This window comes from Mixophyes fleayi, chromosome 1 (genome assembly GCF_038048845.1).
Source record: "Mixophyes fleayi isolate aMixFle1 chromosome 1, aMixFle1.hap1, whole genome shotgun sequence".
Taxonomy (NCBI): domain Eukaryota; kingdom Metazoa; phylum Chordata; class Amphibia; order Anura; family Limnodynastidae; genus Mixophyes; species Mixophyes fleayi.
In genome coordinates this window covers 97,484,938-97,506,135 of record NC_134402.1, presented here as the reverse complement: position 1 = coordinate 97,506,135, position 21,198 = coordinate 97,484,938, and the positions used below count along the sequence as shown (strand labels likewise).

The window sequence follows — 21,198 nt, the reverse complement described above, 5'->3', positions numbered from 1 at the left end:
TTTCCCCACTATTCCCAAGTTTTTTAAAAATAAAAAAAAAGTAAAAAAAAATAAAAAATTTAAAAAAAAAAAAAAATATAATAATTATAACCAAATTTGCAAAACCAATCCAGCAGTATAAGTCCATTGGTACTGCAATATTACCAAGTTCACACATTCTGCAGTATCTTGTGCTACATATAATGGAGACCAAAAATTTGGAGGATAAAGTAGGGAAAGATCAAGACCCACTTCCTCCTAATGCTGAAGCTGCTGCCACTAGTCATGACATAGACGATGAAATGCCATCAACGTCGTCTTCCAAGCCCGATGCCCAATCTCGTAGTACCGGGCATGTAAAATCCAAAAAGCCCAAGTTAAGAAAAAGTAGCAAAAAGAGAAACTTTAAATCATCTGAGGAGAAACGTAAAGTTGCCAATATGCCATTTACGACACGGAGTGGCAAGGAACGGCTTAGGCCCTGGCCCGTGTTCATGACTAGTGGTTCAGCTTCACCCACGGATCTTAGCCCTCCTCCTCCTCCCCCCCCCTACAAAAAATTGAAGAGAGTTATGCTGTCAGCAACAAAACAGCAAACAACTCTGCCTTCTAAAGAGAAATTATCACAAATCCCCAAGGCGAGTCCAAGGGTGTTGGTGGTCGTCAAGCCTGACCTTCCCATCACTGTACGGGAAGAGGTGGCTCGGGAGGAGGCTATTTATGATGTAGCTGGCGCTGTGGAGGAACTTGATGATGAGGATGGTGATGTGGTTATTGTAAATGAGGCACCAGGGGGGGAAACAGCTGATGTCCATGGGATGAAAAAGCCCATCGTCATGCCTGGTCAGAAGACCAAAAAATGCACCTCTTCGGTCTGGAGTTATTTTTATCCAAATCCAGACAACCAATGTATGGCCATATGTAGCTTATGTAAAGCTCAAATAAGCAGGGGTAAGGATCTTGCCCACCTAGGAACATCCTCCCTTATACGTCACCTGAATAACCTTCATAGTTCAGTGGTTAGTTCAGGAACTGGGGCTAGGACCCTCATCGGTACAGGGACAACTAAATCCCGTGGTCCAGTTGGATACACACCAGCAACACCCTCCTCGTCAACTTCCTCCACAATCTCCATCAGATTCAGTCCTCCTCAATACGGGATTCATCCGAGGAATCCTGCAGCGGTACGCCTACTACTGCCACTGCTGCTGTTGCTGCTGTTAGTCGGTCATCTTCCCAGAGGGGAAGTCGTAAGACCGCTAAGTCTTTCACAAAACAATTGACCGTCCAACAGTCGTTTGCCATGACCACAAAATACGATAGTAGTCACCCTATTGCAAAGCGTATAACTGCGGCTGTAACTGCAATGTTGGTGTTAGACGTGCGCCCGGTGTCCGCCATCAGTGGAGTGGGATTTAGAGGGTTGATGGAGGTATTGTGTCCCCGGTACCAAATCCCCTCGAGATTCCACTTCACTAGGCAGGCGATACCAAAAATGTACAGAGAAGTACGATCAAGTGTCGTCAGTGCTCTTAAAAATGCGGTTGTACCCACTGTCCACTTAACCACGGACATGTGGACAAGTGGTTCTGGGCAAACGAAGGACTATATGACTGTGACAGCCCACTGGGTAGATGCATCCCCTTCCGCAGCAACAGCAACAGCTGCATCAGTAGCAGCATCTACAAAATGGCTGCTCATGCAAAGGCAGGCAACATTGTGCATTACAGGCTTTAATAAGAGGCACAACGCTGACAACATATTAGAGAAAATGAGGGAAATTATCTCCCAGTGGCTTACCCCACTTAGACTCTCATGGGGATTTGTGGTGTCAGACAATGCCAGTAACATTGTGCGGGCATTAAATATGGGCAATTTCCAGCACGTCCCATGTTTTGCCCACACCATTAATTTGGTGGTGCAGCATTACCTCAAGAGTGACAGGAGTGTGCAGGAGATGCTTGCGGTGGCGCGCAAAATTGCTGGACACTTTCGGCATTCAGCCAGTGCCTACCGCAGACTAGAGGCACATCAAAAAAGCATGAACCTGCCCTGCCATCACCTCAAACAAGAGGTTGTGACGCGCTGGAACTCCACCCTCTATATGCTGCAGAGGATGGAGGAGCAGCAAAAGGCCATTCAGGCCTACACAGCCACCTACGACATAGGCAAAGGAGTGGGGATGCGCCTCAGTCAAGCGCAGTGGAGACTGATTTCCGTGTTGTGCAAGGTTCTGCAGCCATTTGAACTTGCCACACGAGAAGTCAGTTCCGACACTGCCAGCTTGAGTCAGGTCATTCCCCTGATCAGGCTGTTGCAGAAGCAGCTGGAGAAAGTGAGGGAGGAGCTGGTAAGCCATTGCGATTACACCAAGCATGTAGCTCTTGTGGATGTAGCCCTTCGTACGCTTTGCCAGGATCCGAGGGTGGTCACTCTTTTAAAGTCAGAGGAATACATTCTGGCCACCGTGCTCGATCCTCGGTTTAAAGCGTATGTTGTGTCTCTGTTTCCGGCGGACACAAGTCTACAGCGGTGCAAAGACCTGCTGGTCAGGAGATTGTCCTCTGAAGAGGACCGTGACATGTCAACAGCTCCACCCTCATTTTCTTCCACATCTATGGCTGCGAGGAAAAAGCTCAGTTTTCCCAAAAGAGGCACTGGCGGGGATGCTGATAACATCTGGTCCGGACTGAAGGACCTGCCAACCATTGCAGACATGTCTACTCTCGCTGCATTGGATGCTGTCACAATAGAAAAAATTGTGGATGATTACTTTGCTGACACCATCCAAGTAGACATGTCAGACAGTCCATATTGTTACTGGCAGGAAAAAAAGGCAGTTTGGAAGCCCCTGTACAAACTGGCTCTATTTTACCTGAGTTGTCCCCCCTCCAGTGTGTACTCGGAAAGAGTTTTTAGTGCAGCGGGGAACCTGGTCAGTGAGCGGCGAAGGAGGTTGCTTTCTCATAACGTTGAAAAAATGATGTTTATAAAAATGAATAATCAATTCCTCAATGAAGTACAGCACTGCCCTCCAGATACTACAGAGGGACCTGTGGTTGTGGAGTCCAGCGGGGACGAATTGATAATGTGTGATGAGGAGGAAGTACACACTGTAGGGGGAGAGGAATCAGAGGTTGAGGATGAGGACGACATCTTGCCTCAGTAGAGCCTGTTTAGTCTGTACAGGGAGAGATGAATAGCTTTTTTGGTGTGGGGGCCCAAACCAACCAATCATTTCAGCCAAAGTTGTTTGGTAGGCCCTGTTGCTGAAATGATTGGTTTGTTAAAGTGTGCATGTCCTATTTAAACAACATAAGGGTGGGTGTGAGGGCCCAAGGACAATTCCATCTTGGACCTTTTTTTTTTGCATTATATGACCAATCAACAGTCGTTTGCCATGTTCAAAAAGTAAAACCAAATTTAAAAAAATACAAGAAATTAAACCAAAAGTAAAATGCCGTGTCATAATTTAAAACAAGAGGTATTGACGTGCTCTAAAACTACTGTATTGTTGTTTATATTTTATAAACACTACACTTGAAAGCTTGAGTCTTTCAATAAAAAAGTAACTGTCCATTGCACGAATATTTGCAACAGGGACAATTTTAGGGTTAAGAAAGTCAACTAATAACACTTCGACGCTGTCTGTCTTTATAAACACTACACTTGGAAGTTGGAGGAGGTATTGTGGCCCCGGCACCAAATTTACTACCGGGGCCACTCCACTGTGCAGTCCATATTTAGGTGTATCAGATATTAAACAACGGTGACAGTTGATGCCCAATTTTTAAATTATATTGTGGCCTCGGTACCAAATTGTGTACCGGGGCCACCACACTACGCAGTCCAGATACTTGTTTGGTGGAATTCAGACCAGTTGAGGGTTTTATTATTATATTGTGTGGACCACTCTATCTATACCACACTACAACTCTATACCACTCTATTTCATACTTTAATTCTATTTCATACTTTAATTCTATTTCATACTTTAATTCTATTTCATACTTTAATTCTATTACTAATTACCATAAAGAGGAACAAAATAAACCAATTTTACCAAAAGTATAATATGACTTAGACTTACAAACACTACACTTGAAAGATCGTGCCTTTAAATGAAAAAGTCAGTCTTCATTGCACGACTATGTGCAACAGGGACAGTTTTTTGGGTTTACAAAGTCAAACAATAACACTTTGACCCTGTCTGTCTGGGATCTCAATGACGAATTGTCTGTACCATGTTTGGAGGAGGTATTGTGGCCCCGGTATCAAATTGGGTACCGGGGCCACCCCACTATGCAGTCCAGATACTTGTTTGGTGGAATTCTGACACGTGGAGGGTTTTTTAATTATATTGTGGCCTCGGTACCAAATTGTGTACCGGGGCCACCACACTACGCAGTCAAGATAGATAGATGCGTATCATAGATAAAGTACATTCAGTGGTGTGGGGCAAATTGAAAAATATTCAAAATGCACTGACATTATCAAAAACAAGAGGTTGTCACACGCTAAAACTCCAACATGTATATGATGGAGAGGATGGAGGAGCAGCCGTATGTGTAGTGTAATGCAGATCTGTTGAAGGTTTTTTATATATTTTATTGTGGTGCCCAGTGCCCACTCCTCTACGCAGTCCAGGTACATTTATTGGTGCGATTCATAAAAGTTCAGGGTTTTTAAGATATTGTGATGACCCACTCCTCTACGCAGTCCAGGTACATTTATTGGTGCGATTCATAAAAGTTCAGGGTTTTTAAGATATTGTGGTGACCCACTCCTCTACGCAGTCCAGGTACATTTATTGGTGCGATTCATAAAAGTTCAGGGTTTTTAAGATATTGTGGTGACCCACTCCTCTACGCAGTCCAGGTACATTTATTAGTGCGAATCATAAAAGTTCAGGGTTTTTAATATATATTGTGGTGACCCACTCCTCTACGCAGTCCAGGTACATTTATTGGTGCGATTCATAAAAGTTCAGGGTTTTTAAGATATTGTGGTGACCCACTCCTCTACGCAGTCCAGGTACATTTATTGGTGCGAATCATAAAAGTTCAGGGTTTTTAATATATATTGTGGTGACCCACTCCTCTACGCAGTCCAGGTACAATTTTTGGTGCGAATCATAAAAGTTCAGGGTTTTTAATATATATTGTGGTGACCCACTCCTCTACGCAGTCCAGGTACATTTATTGGTGCGATTCATAAAAGTTCTGGGTTTTTAATATATATTGTGGTGACCCACTCCTCTACGCAGTCCAGGTACATTTATTGGTACGATTCATAAAAGTTCAGGGTTTTTAAGATATTGTGGTGACCCACTCCTCTACGCAGTCCAGGTACATTTATTGGTGCGATTCATAAAAGTTCAGGGTTTTTAAGATATTGTGGTGACCCACTCCTCTACGCAGTCCAGGTACATTTATTGGTGCGAATCATAAAAGTTCAGGGTTTTTAATATATATTGTGGTGACCCACTCCTCTACGCAGTCCAGGTACATTTATTGGTGCGATTCATAAAAGTTCTGGGTGTGATGTTATTGCATTAGATATGCTTAATGTTTGTAGACACTCCCTTATATGTTTAAGCTTGAATCTTTAGTGATGGTCCCTAAGACCATGGGGAATGCTGGGAAGTGGGTGTGGCCAGTGTGCAATGTACCCAGGGTCTGCAAATGGCTGAATAAAGAGCTCAGCAGTGCCCACCCATGCTTCAGTGTCCTGATGAACTGATTTACAAGTATATTAACAAAACATGGTGTCAGAAGAAGTTTTAACTGGACTGCTAGAGCTCAGAGTGTGAAAGGATCCTGCAGAAGTCTGTAAAGGTGTGACACGCAGTGTCTGAATATCTGTCTTGTGCTCTGGTCACATCAAACAGTGAGTAACTATGGATAGGCTGTCTCCTCCAGCAGGCATGCTCATGTCTGGCAACTTGTCTGAAAACTGGAAAAGATTTAAACAAAGGTTTAATATATATCTTGCTGCATGTGGAGCTGATGCAATGGAGGATAAAACAAAGTCATCCATCTTCCTCCATGTGATAGGAGAGGATGTGCTGGACATTTATAACAGTTTTCAGTTTGCTGAAGGGCAGAATATGGTGCTATCTTCTATAATGCAAAAGTTTGAAGATTACTTTGTGCCAAGGAAAAATGTGACATATGAAAGATATAAGTTTTTCACCTGTGATCAGAAGTCTGGAGAAGGATTTGATCAGTATGTTACAGAACTGCAATCACTCAGTAAAACCTGTGAGTTTGGTGATTTAAAGGACTCACTGATTAGAGATCGTATTGTCTGTGGAATACCTGATAATGGACTCAGAGAAAGATTGCTGAGAGAGCAAGACCTAGAACTTGACAAGGCAATGACTATGTGCAGATCTACAGAAATGACCAGACTGCAAGCCAAACAGTTACACAAGGAATCTGATACTACTGTACATGTGGTGAAGAAAACAGAGCCAAGCAAACCACCATTCTCTAAAATGAAGCAGTCTAAAATGCAATCTAATAGGAAAATCTGCAGTAGATGTGGAAATACTCACAATCCTAAAATGTGCCCTGCTTATGGTAAAACCTGCATGAAATGTGGTGGACTTAATCACTTTGCCAAATGCTGTAGAACCAATAGTGAAACAAACAAAGTGCATGCCGTTGAACAAGCTACGTCTGAAGATTTTTTTGTGAATTGTATTGAACTTTGCAGTACAGACAAGAAAGAATGGATTGTTCCTTTAACAGTGAACGAGATTGTCATTCCCTTTAAGCTTGATACTGGTGCGCAGGTGAATTTGATATCGTTTCAAGACTATAAGACTTTTAGAGTAAAACCTAAAATTCATCCAGCCAATGTGAAAGTTACAGGCTACACTGGGGAGGAAATTCCTGTGAAAGGTACATGCCTAGTGACCCTGAGCTACAAAGGACAAAAGTTCAAAACATCGCTACTGATTGTGGATAAAGATGTACAACCGATTCTAGGATTAAGTTCATGTGAGAAGCTTAACTTGATAAAGAAAGTTTTCATGGTGACATCACAAGTAGAAGATGAATGCAAATCAGTGTTTACAGAATACAGAGACATGTTTGAAGGTTTAGGTTGTCTGCCTGGCGAGCATAAGATAAATCTAGACACGCAAGTTCCTCCAGTGATACACCCCTGTAGAAAAGTGCCATTTGCGCTGAGAGAAAAACTAAAACAGGAGTTAAACCGCATGGAAGCTTTGGGTGTGATACAGAAAGTTGATGAGCCTACTGAATGGGTGAGCTCCTTAGTAATTGTTGAAAAGAAAAATGGACAACTCAGAATATGTCTGGATCCAAGAGATTTAAATAAGGCTATTAAAAGAGAACATTTCAAACTACCAACCAGAGATGAAATCATGTCACAGTTTGCGGGAGCAAAATGGTTCAGTAAATTGGATGCATCTTCAGGATTCTGGCAAATGAAGCTAGATGAAGCCAGCTCAATGCTGTGTACATTTAATACCCCAGAAGGTCGATACAGATTCCTTCGACTACCATATGGGATATTGTCTGCTCCAGAAGTATATCACAAAAGGATACACATGATTTTTGAACACATTCCAGGTGTTGAAACAATGATGGATGACATTATTGTCTGGGGATCTACAAAAGAAGAACATGATTCTAGACTGAGACAAGTAATGGAACTTATCAAGAAGGTGAATCTAAAGCTGAACAAGGACAAATGTGAATTTGGTGTGAAAACACTTACCTTTATGGGTGACGTGGTCTCGGAGGAAGGTGTGAAGCCTGACCCGAGGAAAATATCAGCCATAATAAACATGGAACGTCCTAACAACAAAGACGACGTGAGAAGATTCCTAGGAATGATTACTTACTTAGGAAAGTTTATTTCTCAACTCTCCGAACAAACAGCACCTCTAAGATGGTTGTTGGACAAAAATAATGAGTGGATGTGGTCACATGAACAAGAAGAAAGTTGGCAAAACTTGAAATGGACCATCACAGAGCAACCGGTACTAAGATTCTTTGATCCTACAAAAAGTATAAGAATTTCAGCAGATGCCTCGCAATTTGGCCTAGGCTCAGTGTTGTTACAAGAACATGAGGATACATGGCAACCGGTAATCTATGCATCAAGAGCATTGACAAGTGCTGAAACAAGATATGCTCAGATAGAAAAAGAACTTCTAGCAATCACATATGCATGTGAGCGATTTCATCAATTTGTGTATGGTCAAGCGTTTACAGTGGAAACTGACCACAAGCCATTGGTAGCTATCATGGCTAAATCGTTACATGACTGTCCCATGAGAATTCAAAGAATGCTTATAAGACTACAGAAATATGATGTCCAATTGCTGTACTGTCCTGGTAAATACATGTACATTGCTGACACACTTTCCCGTGCTGTGAACAAAAGTGAAGGTTCTGAAAGTCTGATGGATAAAGAGATAGACGCATATGTTAATTTGATTGTAGCGTCTCTACCTGTGTCTCTTGCAAGACAAGAACAGATAAGAAAAGAAACAGAGACAGACATCACAATGAAAGTGTTACAAGACATCATTCTGAAAGGATGGCCAGCAGAAAAAAATGCGTGCCCACTGTCTATTCATGATTATTGGATGTACCGCACTGACCTTACGGTTGTCAATGGTATTATTTACAAAGGCAATAGAATTATTATACCTGCACGACTAAGAAAAATTATGCTGTGCAAGATACATGAAGGCCACTTAGGAGAAGAGAAATGTAAACGGAGGGCGCGTGAAGTGATGTATTGGCCAAGAATGAACCAGGACATAGCACAGACAACAGCTACATGTGAACTGTGTCTTACGTACAGACCAAAGCAACAAGTCGAGCCGCTGAGTCCTCATGCAGTGCCAGAGAGACCATACCAGAAGGTAGGCGCAGATTTGTTTGATTGTATTGGAAAAACACACATTGTCGTGACTGATTATTATTCTAATTACCCTGAGGTGCAGACTCTACCTACAACTACTAGTAAAGCCGTAATCAGTTGCATGAAGTCAATCTTTGCAAGGCATGGTGTTCCTATGGAAGTGTTCACTGACAATGGACCTCAGTTTTCCAGCGCTGAATTTAGACAGTTTGCTGAAGAGTGGGAATTTGTCCATGCAACATCGAGTCCCCACTATCCACAGTCAAATGGGTTGGTGGAAAGTTCAGTAAAAACTGTAAAGAGTCTAATGAAAAAAGCACAAGACGGCAAAGAAGATTTCTACAAAAGTCTTTTAATCTACCGCAGTACACCTTTACAGAATGGACTCTCTCCTGCACAAATGCTGATGGGAAGGAGGATTAGAGCAAATCTTCCGATAAGTGACGAACTGCTTAATACGCATAACTCAGCATTGGTGAGACTGAGTAAGGTACGTCAACAGGAGAAACAGAAACTGTACCATGATAGGCGAGCAAAAAGCTTATCTGATCTAAGATCAGGTGACCAAGTCCGTCTCCGAGATCATGAGAAAGGCATTTGGATGCAGAAAGGTATTGTGCAAGCACAAGTAGCACCAAGATCTTATATTGTACGTACAGATCGTGGAACAGAAGTAAGAAGAAATCGGGTCGATTTAAGATCTCAACCCAACCATAGTGATGGCAACACGACTGAAGAATACCCTTCATCTGACATGTATGATGGACTTGATAATGGTGAACAAACCATGATGGAAGAAAGGTCCAACATGGTTGACGATACACAGACTTTGTGTGAAAGACCCATAAGAGAAATACGCAGACCTGAGAGACTCATTGAAACGTGTTAGATGATGTTCTTAATGTTATATTGTTAAATTGTTATACTGAAGGATACAGGGCTTATCTTTAAAGAAAAGAAGATGTGATGTTATTGCATTAGATATGCTTAATGTTTGTAGACACTCCCTTATATGTTTAAGCTTGAATCTTTAGTGATGGTCCCTAAGACCATGGGGAATGCTGGGAATGGGTGTGGCCAGTGTGCAATGTACCCAGGGTCTGCAAATGGCTGAATAAAGAGCTCAGCAGTGCCCACCCATGCTTCAGTGTCCTGATGAACTGATTTACAAGTATATTAACAAAACACTGGGTTTTTAATATATATTGTGGTGACCCACTCCTCTACGCAGTCCAGAAAGATACCTTGTTGCAACGTTTTGGACTAATAACTATATTGTGAGGTGTTCAGAATACACTGTAAATTAGTGGAAATGCTTGTTATTGAATGTTATTGAGGTTAATAATAGCCTAGGAGTGAAAATAAGCCCAAAAACTTGATTTTTAAACTTTTTATGTTTTTTTCAAAAAAAATCCGAATCCAAAACCTTAAATCCGAACCGAGACCTTTCGTCAAGTGTTTTGCGAGACAAATCCGAACCTCAAAAATAACGAAAATCCGGATCCAAAACACAAAACACGAGACCTCAAAAGTCGCCGGTGCACATCCCTACTTACATGGGGTAAAGTCATTGCAGCTATTGTAAGAAAACGGCATTTTTGGCAGCCAATAATAAATCAGTATTGGCGATGTGACTGGCAATTCTATGCAGCTTTTGGTGATGCGTCATAGTTGGAATAAGTAAAGACCGTGGAAGGTGGAGATACAAAAAATTACCTTGTAACTGTAGGAATCTTAAAACAGTCAGCTTCTGTAAATTGTCCTTCACCATGTTTTTTTTTACTGAATATCCTTGCTCTACTGTTTTTAGAGAATGCTTTTGTGCTGCTCGGGCACTCTTGTGGTTATCTGCCAGCTTGGAATCTCTGTGTTTTTCCTTAGCATCATGCTCGCTACTGGAAAGAGAGCCGGGCAGTTTTTATACTTGTATGGAAAAAGTGTTGAAATCTTTTGTTAAACCCAATGTCTCAAAGGCGCAGCAGCTAAGCAAATACAGTGTAAATGAGCATACAATGCTATGGGGGAAAAAGGATACCCTTGATGCACTATTTGATATCTTTAAATCATTGTGTGTATCACATTCCACTGCATAGCATACTTGCCTACTTTTGGAGGCAGCTGTCCGGGAGGGGGTCCGTTGAGGGGGGCGCGGCCACGCGTGGTGCGCCGTTAGGCTCCGCACCTGTCAATCTTAGGCAATTTTAGCCAATCGCAACAGGGGGCGGGGCCACAATGCCGAATTTAGCCCCGCCCCCACCATCTTAAAGAACGACGACAGCTGGATCCGGGATTTTTGCCTGCTCTCTCGGGAGTTTGTGAGAACTCCCAAAAATTTGGGAGTCTCCTGGACATTCCGGGAGAGTAGGCAACTATGCTGCATAGCATAGCATCATCATCATTTATTTATATAGCGCCACTAATTCCGCAGCGCTGTACAGAGAACTCATTCACCCTGCCACATTGGAGCTTACAGTCTAGATTCCCTAATATAGACACACACACACACACAGAAACAGACAGACAGGGAGACAGAGACTAGGGTCAATTTTGATAGCAGCCAATTAACCTAACAGTATGTTTTTGGAGTGTGGGAGGAAACCGGAGCACCCGGAGGAAACCTACGCAAACACAGGGAGAACATACAAACTCCACACAGATAAGGCCATGGTCGGGAATCGAACTCATGAGGCAGGAGTGCTAACCACTAGGCCACTGTGCTGCCCCATAGCATTTGATAATATAGAAATGTAAATAGTGTGGATAGCTTGGTAAAAGAAAAATGTACAAAGCCCATGTTCTGGTGACTACAGTAAAATACAGAACCTATTCTCCAATGATCACAGTGCATTCCAGTGTCCATATTATGGATACAATGCAGCGCCATGTTCTGGTGACAGCAGAACAATGTAGATCCCATATTCTTGTGACCGCAGTACACTAAAAAGCCATATTCTTGGGACTATAATGCAGAGCTGATATTCTGGTGACTGCTATAAAATTACTATTACAGTGGTGAATATACAGAAGCTGCAGCACAGACTGCTTCCTACTATTATTATTGTTACTGTTGTTGATTTGTAAGTGCTCTGTAAAGCCGTACAGTGGGGAAAACCAGAGCATACATGAAACAGGCCCATAAAAGGTAGACTAAGTAAATGCAGATGTGAAAACAAAGGGGAGGAAGGGTCCTGCTTGTGAGTCTGTGCACCTGCATGTGAGCGGCTTGTGCCTATTGTGGGAACACCACGAGGAAATTATAAACCCCTTTTATTTTTTATGTGCCCCCTAAACCTTGACACCCACCTGGCTAAGTATTTAATTTTTTGCCACAATTTCACAGGTGGGCAGGACTGTGATTGCGTTTTTACGGATTTATTGGCAATTTTAGGGTGGGTTATTGCAAAAGGGTATCTCTCAGGTATGGGTCCTAATAGTCTGGCAAATGTCCATTTAAATAACGTTATTTATGACTTATTACCGTCAACCAACTCCTCACAAAGGTAGTTCTGATTTAACCTAAGAAATATAGTTCTTATTCTTCCTAAATCCACAGGACCAATATTTATGTAATAACGTATACTTATATCTTCAAGAAAAACTGCACACAAGATGTAACTTCATTTAAAATGTTTTGTATTCTTAATTAGCATTCTAATTGTAAAACTCATATATATTATAAAACAGTAGACAGTGTGTATTATACAAACTCAAGAAGGTTTTATTTACGATATTAATGTAGGTGATATAGCATAGCTGTTCATACAGTAAATTGCATTCATTGTCTGTTTTATAAAAATATGAGTTATCGTGTGTGTATGTGTTTAACAGCTATTGTGTGGTGTAAGGGTGTGTGTGAATCAGTCTCACCTATTGTTAAATGTGTGTAACTGTATGATGTGAGGGTGTAGTATAAATCAGTGGCCATTGTGAAGGGTGTGCTTTTGTATTGTGTGTGTGTGTGGGGGGGGAGCTGTGGAGGAAAAGAGAGATATACTCTCAGGTTAGACTCCATTTTAAGCATTCAAAACACATTTAACTCTTTCATCCATTTTTCAACATCTCGCACTATAAACTCCATTTATCTCACATATACACATCTATCATTTATTCAGCAATTACTCTCTATCCACATTTCATTCACTTGGAAACGTGTAGCGTCACAGCAAAGATATTTACCTCACACAGGAGCCATTTGTCTCATCATGATGATCACATTAGCTTACAATGGCAGCCATCTTCAGAAGTGGAAGTTGCTCAATCAATTTATAGGCTAGAGCAGGTGCTTGAAAGGGTGGGGTTTTCATAAGAGGAACAAACACACAGAAAGATCCCCCAGCACACTGCTATGGCCAGCAAAAGACCTGCCATTTCTACTGTAGATAAAAATGCAAATGTCTTAGCTGCACACATTTGCAAATGTATGTTAAAGCCACCCGCCTCTCCACGGTGATTTTGCTAATAGGGTAGTCCTAACTCTAAACAATGAGAGTCCCATATATTTGGGCCATACATTTATGTGTTTTTAAATTGAACTTACCAGTAGGAACCCCAGAAGCCTCCAAACAGAAATCCAATGCCAGCACTTCCCCTCAGCTACTGACACCAACATGCCTCTCAGACAAATACAGAAGTGGATTTGCTGGCCATAGCAGTGTGCTGGGGGATCTTTCTGTGTGTTTGTTCCTTTAATGGCAGCCATCTTGCAAGCATGGGATTAAATTAATGGCATATTAACTAACTTAATTTCTCCAGCAAAAAAACGCATTATTTCAGAATTCACATTACAAACTACTTTCAGCCTTTCCACAATCCATTCCAAACATCTCAGGAACTCCAGGATTCACAGCTCAAAGCAAAGGTAAAGGATACACACTATATATTCCACTCAAACACCACAATCCTTTTTCACTGCATCTCACAAATCGAATGTACAGCACAGTCCCACAACTGCACAGCACTGCAGGAGCTAACACATTGTCAGCTATCTTACTACTACATCTGGCCACATTGTTCAACCACAGTGTCACCTCAAATGTATACAATTCCTATCCATGAAGCTTCAAATCACACAGTCATATCTTCAATTGTATTAATACACCTGAAGTTTTTCTCCTTGTCTCAATACATGTACAAATGTGTAGGTGTGGTTGAAAGTACATTTATAGATATATGTCATACTTGCCAACTCTCCCTGAATGTCCGGGAGACTCCCACATTTTGGGTGAGTCTCACGGACTCCCGGGAGAGTATGGCAATCTCCCGCATCTTCCGAAGTGGGCAGAATTAGCGCCAAAATACCGAGATTCTCCCGAAATTGCGGCATTTAGCCCTGCCCCCGCTTTAAAATGACGCGTTTACGTCATTACTTGACGTGATTTCGGAGCCCCGCCCCCCGCACGCCCACCTCCCCACGGCAGCTCCCGGAAGGCATAGGAAAAAAAGTATGATATATGTTACAAAAATTGCTACCCTTAGCGGTATACTGCTACTAAACCCCCTTACTCCCCCTAACGTGAGAACGGCAGGGGTCTGAGGTCACTGCCATTCAGGAAAAACACACTCACGTGGTGGCTATGTAATGTGTACTTTTCCTGCGGTCAATGGCGGGAACCATGGCTTGCAATATGTCTAGTGCACAGACAGATCAGTGCTTTTCGCACACAACAAGCTTCTCATGTGTCTAGAACATCTTAAAAAGGACCTTACAAATTCAATTTTATTTTTAACTAAGAAGTGTAAAAAACTGGTCATACTAAGGCAGCAGGGCCAGCACTGTTATAGTAGGTGTTGTACACCGAAGAAGTATTTGATTTTGCCTTGTTTGTGGAGGATATTGTTTTTTTCCCCTGTTTTCACTGTGAAAGGGAAAGCTCACTGCACCATAGAGGATTATAAATAGACAAAGTGTAACAGCTCCAAAGGGATAGTGTTCACCACACCATGGAGAATTATAAATAGACAAAGTATAATGGCTCCATTAACTTCAATTGAGGTTAGCAGCAGGATCAAACAGTGGGGACAGGACAGTTGTGCATAACAGACTTTTTCATGGTATTTCAAAAAAACAAATAAAGCAATAGATAATTTCCACATGCATGTGCCATGGGGAATTTCAAAATTGGAACTTTTTAAATAGATCCCCATGTTTAAAACCAACATAGTACAGTGAATCAGATTACAGATGGGTGAAGGAATCAACCACTGAGGAGTATTGCTTACTGAACTGGTAACATTGATTCCTAGACTCAAGACTTCTTACAGTCTTTGCTTTCTCATGTTTTTTTATTTATGTGTGACGTTTGTATATTTATTACTTCTGCTCTGCCAGCACTAGAAATGTTTGGCACTTTCTAAATGAGTGATAACAAATTGTGTTCTTTGGATTTATAACAGTCTTTGCAAATGAATAAATCTGATTGTTTTTTTTTTGTTTTTTTAAGAACTGTATTTTGTTATCTTGATTAAGACATGTTGGTTGTAATTTTTGGACATTAAAGCTAAGCAAAGTAAAGGCCTGCAGAGCTAATGCTGGTTTGTGACCTGCAGTCATTATGCAAATGAACTTGTTTATATGGGAAAGGGGATGTATTAGCATTGTTTACATACTTGCCAACATTTTTTGTCCCCTATTGATCTTCCTGGCTCTGCAGTGCAATGCTGCAGTTGCATCATTTCATTATAGGGGGTGTAGCCAAAATTACCAAATTTGCGACAAATCGCACCACGGAGGCCCCCATCTCGCCCACTTCACTAAGAACTGGGCTGGATACAGGAGAATGGCAGGCTGTCCTGGGAGTCTGGGAGATCTTCCCGCAATTCGGGAGTCTCCTGGAAATTCCATAAGAGTAGGCAAATATGATTGATAGTAGGCAAATAGGTGAGGAGGTTGAAAATATAGCATATTTCAGGCAGATTGGGGCTCTCCTGTTGAATGTGGTCAAATGTTTGTGAATAAATGAGATCAGGCAGCGAGCAGGAAAATCTGATATGCGATCATGAAGATCCAGTAAGACAAGCCAAAGATCGAGACGGGCAGCAAACAAGTAATTTCAGGTATCGGACAGAAAGGTCAGGCAACAGATAAGCAATAGGAGAGGGAGAACAGCAGGCTACATGAACAGCACACAGCTAGAACGCTATCACTGGCAGGGAGGCTAAGCACTCCTATTTATAGTACTGCTGACCAATCAGATTGCTCCACGAGGAGCGCGCCCCATACAGCCTACCGCTGCATTGCAGTCATGTGAAAAAGAGATGTCCCAGTTGTCTAGCAACCACCTGGGGCCAGGTAGTTCCGTGTGAGCCGTCACAAGCAGTGCTGTGGCTCATAACACTTACAAGCTCTAACAAACAAATCTGACAATAAAGCAGGAAGGAGCTGGGAGCAATATAAAGCCTCTGCAATGTGCCACTAAAATAGGGGGGTCAACAAGTTTTAGGATTCCCCTTTTACTAGGCGACACTAAATGGACTGTTTTAACAAGTCTCCTCGTTAGAGCATAATACAATCCAACCTGTTCAGCCTCAAGCTAACACCTTCAGAGTTGATCCCCCACAAAAACAAGAGGGCTCTCTTGCTTAGAGAGTAGCGGCCCAATACTGAAAATCACTGGCCCCCGTTTTGCACCCCTGGGCTGTCGGATATTGGGGTAAAACAATTTAAAATGTATTGATCATCCTATTGTGACATTACCATTGACAACATATCCTGACTACCCACAAATGTTATTGCATGCTATAGTTTGTACAACCACAAGCACCAGCATTCACATAGGAGCAGTAATACTTGCACTTATAGGGCCACAATAGTGACAAAAGTGCCCCCCAATAAAATAGAAAATGTCCCACAATAAAATAATTTCCCCCAATAAGTAATAAGAATCTTCTCTCTCTCTTGTGGGCTTATTTATTATTTAGAGAAAAACCCTATCTCTGGCGCAAATGGGAGTATCACTAGGAAGCTTTCTATCCCTGCGATAAGTGGTGATAGAAAATCATCAGCCCTATCACCACTTAATAGTAAATAGACCCTTTTGTCCATCGTAGTACTAATAGGAATTTTCTAATCCATAGGATTGTAAAAAAATAATAATAATAATAAAAAACCTATGGAGCAACGGATTGCTCCTGAAGAACGCAAACCTCAAAATGATGCTAGCTGACAGCCAGTCGGGAATGGTCTGTTGCCCCACTCAATCAATCGCTGACTGTCACTCTGTGTTTAGCTTCTGTTTTGAGATTCAACCTCCAGACTGTAGGATGATAAATCCTGTAGTTTGGATGTGAAAACGGTATCCAGTTTGCACACTGCACAATATATTGCAGTTTGATACATTCTGCCCTCAGCTTCGATTATATTCTTGTAACAAAAACTTTATATGACCAATTGTACCTGGCATATGTTAGTATCCAAATATACCTCTTTTTCTTACAGCTGAGGTTACAATTTCCCTTTTCTCTTTTAGTTTCTTATGCTTCTGGCCACTTGTATCCAAAAACACTCCTCTTTGTAGGGCTCTTACTCTACAGTAAAAAATAACTTCATTAAAAATGAGAGTTACACAGATTAACAACGTTGCTCTCTTGTATGAAAACCTGTAAAGTTATGTCCTGTTTTCCGCAAGTACTATCACAGGAAATTTGTACCTTTTTTGTGTGTTGAAATTTTTTTGGAGGGTGTATCGCTTTTATTTTATATTTGTTCAATACATGTGCTACTTTATTTTTATGCTTTGTAATCAGTACTTCATTTGTGTACAGTGTAGTTTTTCTGTAGACTAACAAAGTATTATTATTTTTATAGGTCTGTTGTCCAGTAGTTAATGTATCGAGATGAAGTTCATTTTAGGGATTTTGGCGTTCCTTGTGTTCTCCTTGTGGCTGGATGGAGTGCATTCTAAAGAGAAGTCTTCAAAAAAAGGAAAAGGGAAAAAGAAACAATATCTCTGCCCATCGTAAGTCACTTCTTTTATACTGTACTTTTTTTATGGACAACGTTTGCTGCTTAATATAGTTAAAGAGGGAAGTATTAATTAGAAAATGTTTGTGTATTAGGTATTCTGGCTATGCCTAATACAGCCTGTGTGCTATTCAAGAATTTGTATTTTTTATTTAGTGACAAAAGTAAGTTTTGCAAAGCACTGGTACACCCTTTGTCTCCACTCCTTCATTTTGTTTGTTTTTTCCAGAGGTTTTAGTTTACATTTTCATACACAAATAAAAACATAATAAAATAACACGAGTAAGTCACATGATATAAGATCACACAGACAGAGCAACATTTCAGCTAACTGAGGGAACTTCCATTTACGGTCTACGGATATCCGAGTGTTATAAACTTTTATGATCTTTAAAAGGAGAAAGGGCATAGACACTCCCATACTTGGACTTGTTATTGTGGATGGCACAATTTGTTATTATTGCCTAAAAGTATTTTTTTTATTGTCTGTTAAAAGATCAATCAAAATTATTGCTGTGTAAACCCATGATAGACAGCAAAGTGCATTTTATAGAGCTTTTAAAGCTAATCACAACAGTAGCCTAAGTCGAGGAGCTCTGAGAGTGGCCTATAGATCTTTAGGTGTGAATTCTGGGTACTTTTAGGACTATTTTTTAGTTTGTACTTTGTGAAACCTTTTGTTAGCATAACTATTTCCTCATTTGGAATTATTGCAATATATTTTGTTAACATCTGACAATAAATAAATGGCGCAACAAATGTTTAGAAACAATGTTTTAGCCCTATTGTTACATATTCTGGAATACTGGCAACATTTCTGGAGAGCCAGGTAGTCAGTGTACGTAGAAAACGACTGCTGCCGTCTTACTTTTTAAAGTAATATTTTAATCAATTTATATAGCCACCTAGCGGTTGATACACATTATCTTTTACTTTATTTCACTTACAAAGAGTTATCTTACCTCCTTAAAATAAAGACATAAGTTTGGCGAATAAAAGGTCACAAATGTTATTGAAAACTAAATTGAATGGAAGTGGTGGCAAATGAAAGCAAGACCAATCAGCCTTCAGCCATACTCCTAAATCATAAAACTAAAATATTCCAACACTTGTAGGCAGTGGAGCCCAACTCTGCCCCAACTCTACCCCATTTTGGCCTACTAGCTGAGGTCCACCTAATCAGGCAGTAAACCATAACTCCCCAAGGGGTAGTATTACTAATTGAACCTCATTGTTAAGGGAGAATGCCCAGCTGCCATCCAAATGTGTCAGTATGGCTTGTGACTGGCCTGCTTTCCGCCACAGCTATGTTCTTCCCCCCAGGAACTTAGCCCGTCACCACCGTGAACTTTTTAAAGCCCAACAAGAAGTTGAAACATTTCCTCAACTAAATATGTCAAACCTTTCTCAGACAAATGAACCCCATCTGCCCTGTTGAATTGTCAAAATCTAGCTCTTATGGCCGGGTAACTAACCACTGAACCACCTAAACCCATAAAAAAAACTTCCTAAAGGCTCTATTAACCTTAGTTCGAGTCTTGACAAGACAAATTGTATTATCCACACCTCTCCATTGCAACCTAGGGACAATATCTGGCAATACTAAATGGACCAAGGGCCATCGGGATCTAATCACATCAACATCTGACTTAATGTGCTCAGTGAGGGCCAATCCCTTCAATTTACTCAAATCATTGCCCCCGAATAAATGACCAATATACCAGGACATCCAAAGTTGGCCTCATTAGTAAAAAGAATATCTAAAAGGGAAGCTCACCGGTGACATCAAAATTATCAATTCTAGCCAGAATAACATAGAGTTATAACATGCATAAGCAGCAATATGTTGAGATGCTGGTAATGTCGTAGGATGTGGGCTGCGAGATTGCAATGAAAGCAGTTCAAGTCAAATAATCACATAAAAACAAAATGTAGATTTGCAACTTATATCTATGCAGAAATAAGTCCGTCCAGTGGATGATGCAAAGTATGTGAAAATAATTCAGAATAATGGACAGTTCCATAGATAGATTGTAGAAGTCAAATGTGTCCAGATGCTGTTGTGGGAAATATTCCCAATAACTCACGTTTGTGATAAGATGGTGCTTGTAGAGTAGTGACGTTCCTCTCCTATAGTCCGGGCACTTCCTCCCTCCCCAAATGCGGGTGCTGCAACTTGGGAGAAAATCCCTTGCCCAGATGAACCCACTGTTTCCACTCCAGCAGAACGATGACTCCAAAGTCGACATGATTCATGTCCAGCAGAACCTGTAACGGAGGAAACAGAAACAAAGCTCCCTGCCCTAGAGGAAGCATTCCAAGAGACCATGGGCCATTTAGAAGTAACAGCTACAGCATTCGTCTCTATTGAATCGGACACCAACAACACATTCTGCAGTTAGACTGCAGTCCATCAGCACACACAAACTGAACCAACCAAACTGAGAGAACCTGATGGAGCCGTAAGGGTGAGACGCATATACCATACCTGCTGCGCCATGAACCAACGGCACAGTGCAAGAGGCCAAGGAACCAAGGGGTGCAAAGCCAGAAGCATGCAACAGAACAGAAAGGAGAACCATCCAGATCCAAAACCCGGCCAATGTAAAGTGGGGTGTGCAAAATAAAAAAAAAAGGGGTACCTCCAAAGGCAGGGCTCAAAATCCAGGGGAATCTAGTATGCGAGGAATGGAATATATTCATCACTGAGGCTCCAGGAACTGATACTGGGGGAGGTGTGGCCTTGGACCCACTCCTTACTGTACCATTAGGATCAAACCAGGTCCCCTGAGTGGCAAGCTGTGCAGAGGGGTTTTCCAGGGGCGGGGGGAACCATCACAACAGTTGGTGAATTACGGTTGAGAAGAGCATTAACAAATGAGGCTGACTCAAGCAAAGGCGGGGATGATACCAGCACAGGAGTGGAGGGGACACTAATAGTTAATGGCTATGAAATTTGGAGCAAAGGGGGGACCAAAACCTCTATGCAACTGAGTGACAGCCTGCACATTAGCTCTTTACTGTCTCCCTGCAGCAAGTGGCAAAATGCCTTGTCTAGCTTTTTTAAAAAATATGGATTGTGTAATTAAAGTATGTGGGGGTTTCACCCTTGATTTGGGCAGTCCATGAATGGTCTATTTATTGACCTCAATGCCACCAATGTCAGCTCCCACATTAAGGCAACAGGGATTTATTTTATCCCTATTGCCTGAGTAAATAACAGCCCCCCCCTGCAACTATATTCTCCATAACAGCAGGGGGAAGGGCGGGTTCAGATGTGTGAGGCCAACATTGCTGGCAGCGGGAGCAACTAAGGGCGCTCCTTGAGCACCTGTTTCCGCTATAGCTGC

The 21,198-nt window shown here is 41.6% G+C and overlaps 1 protein-coding gene across 3 annotated transcripts in view; it reads left to right on the top strand.

Annotated features, from left to right (window-relative positions):
* The window catches only part of GLRB (glycine receptor beta), a 133,571-nt gene that overhangs the window by 49,117 nt on the left and 63,256 nt on the right, over positions 1-21,198 (top strand). For all 3 annotated transcript variants that reach the window (XM_075198264.1, XM_075198261.1, XM_075198270.1), the window contains exon 2: positions 17,693-17,843. In XM_075198264.1, the coding sequence (XP_075054365.1) occupies positions 17,722-17,843 (122 nt within the window). In that variant the 5' untranslated portion in view covers positions 17,693-17,721. The remainder of the gene's footprint in view (positions 1-17,692; positions 17,844-21,198) is intronic.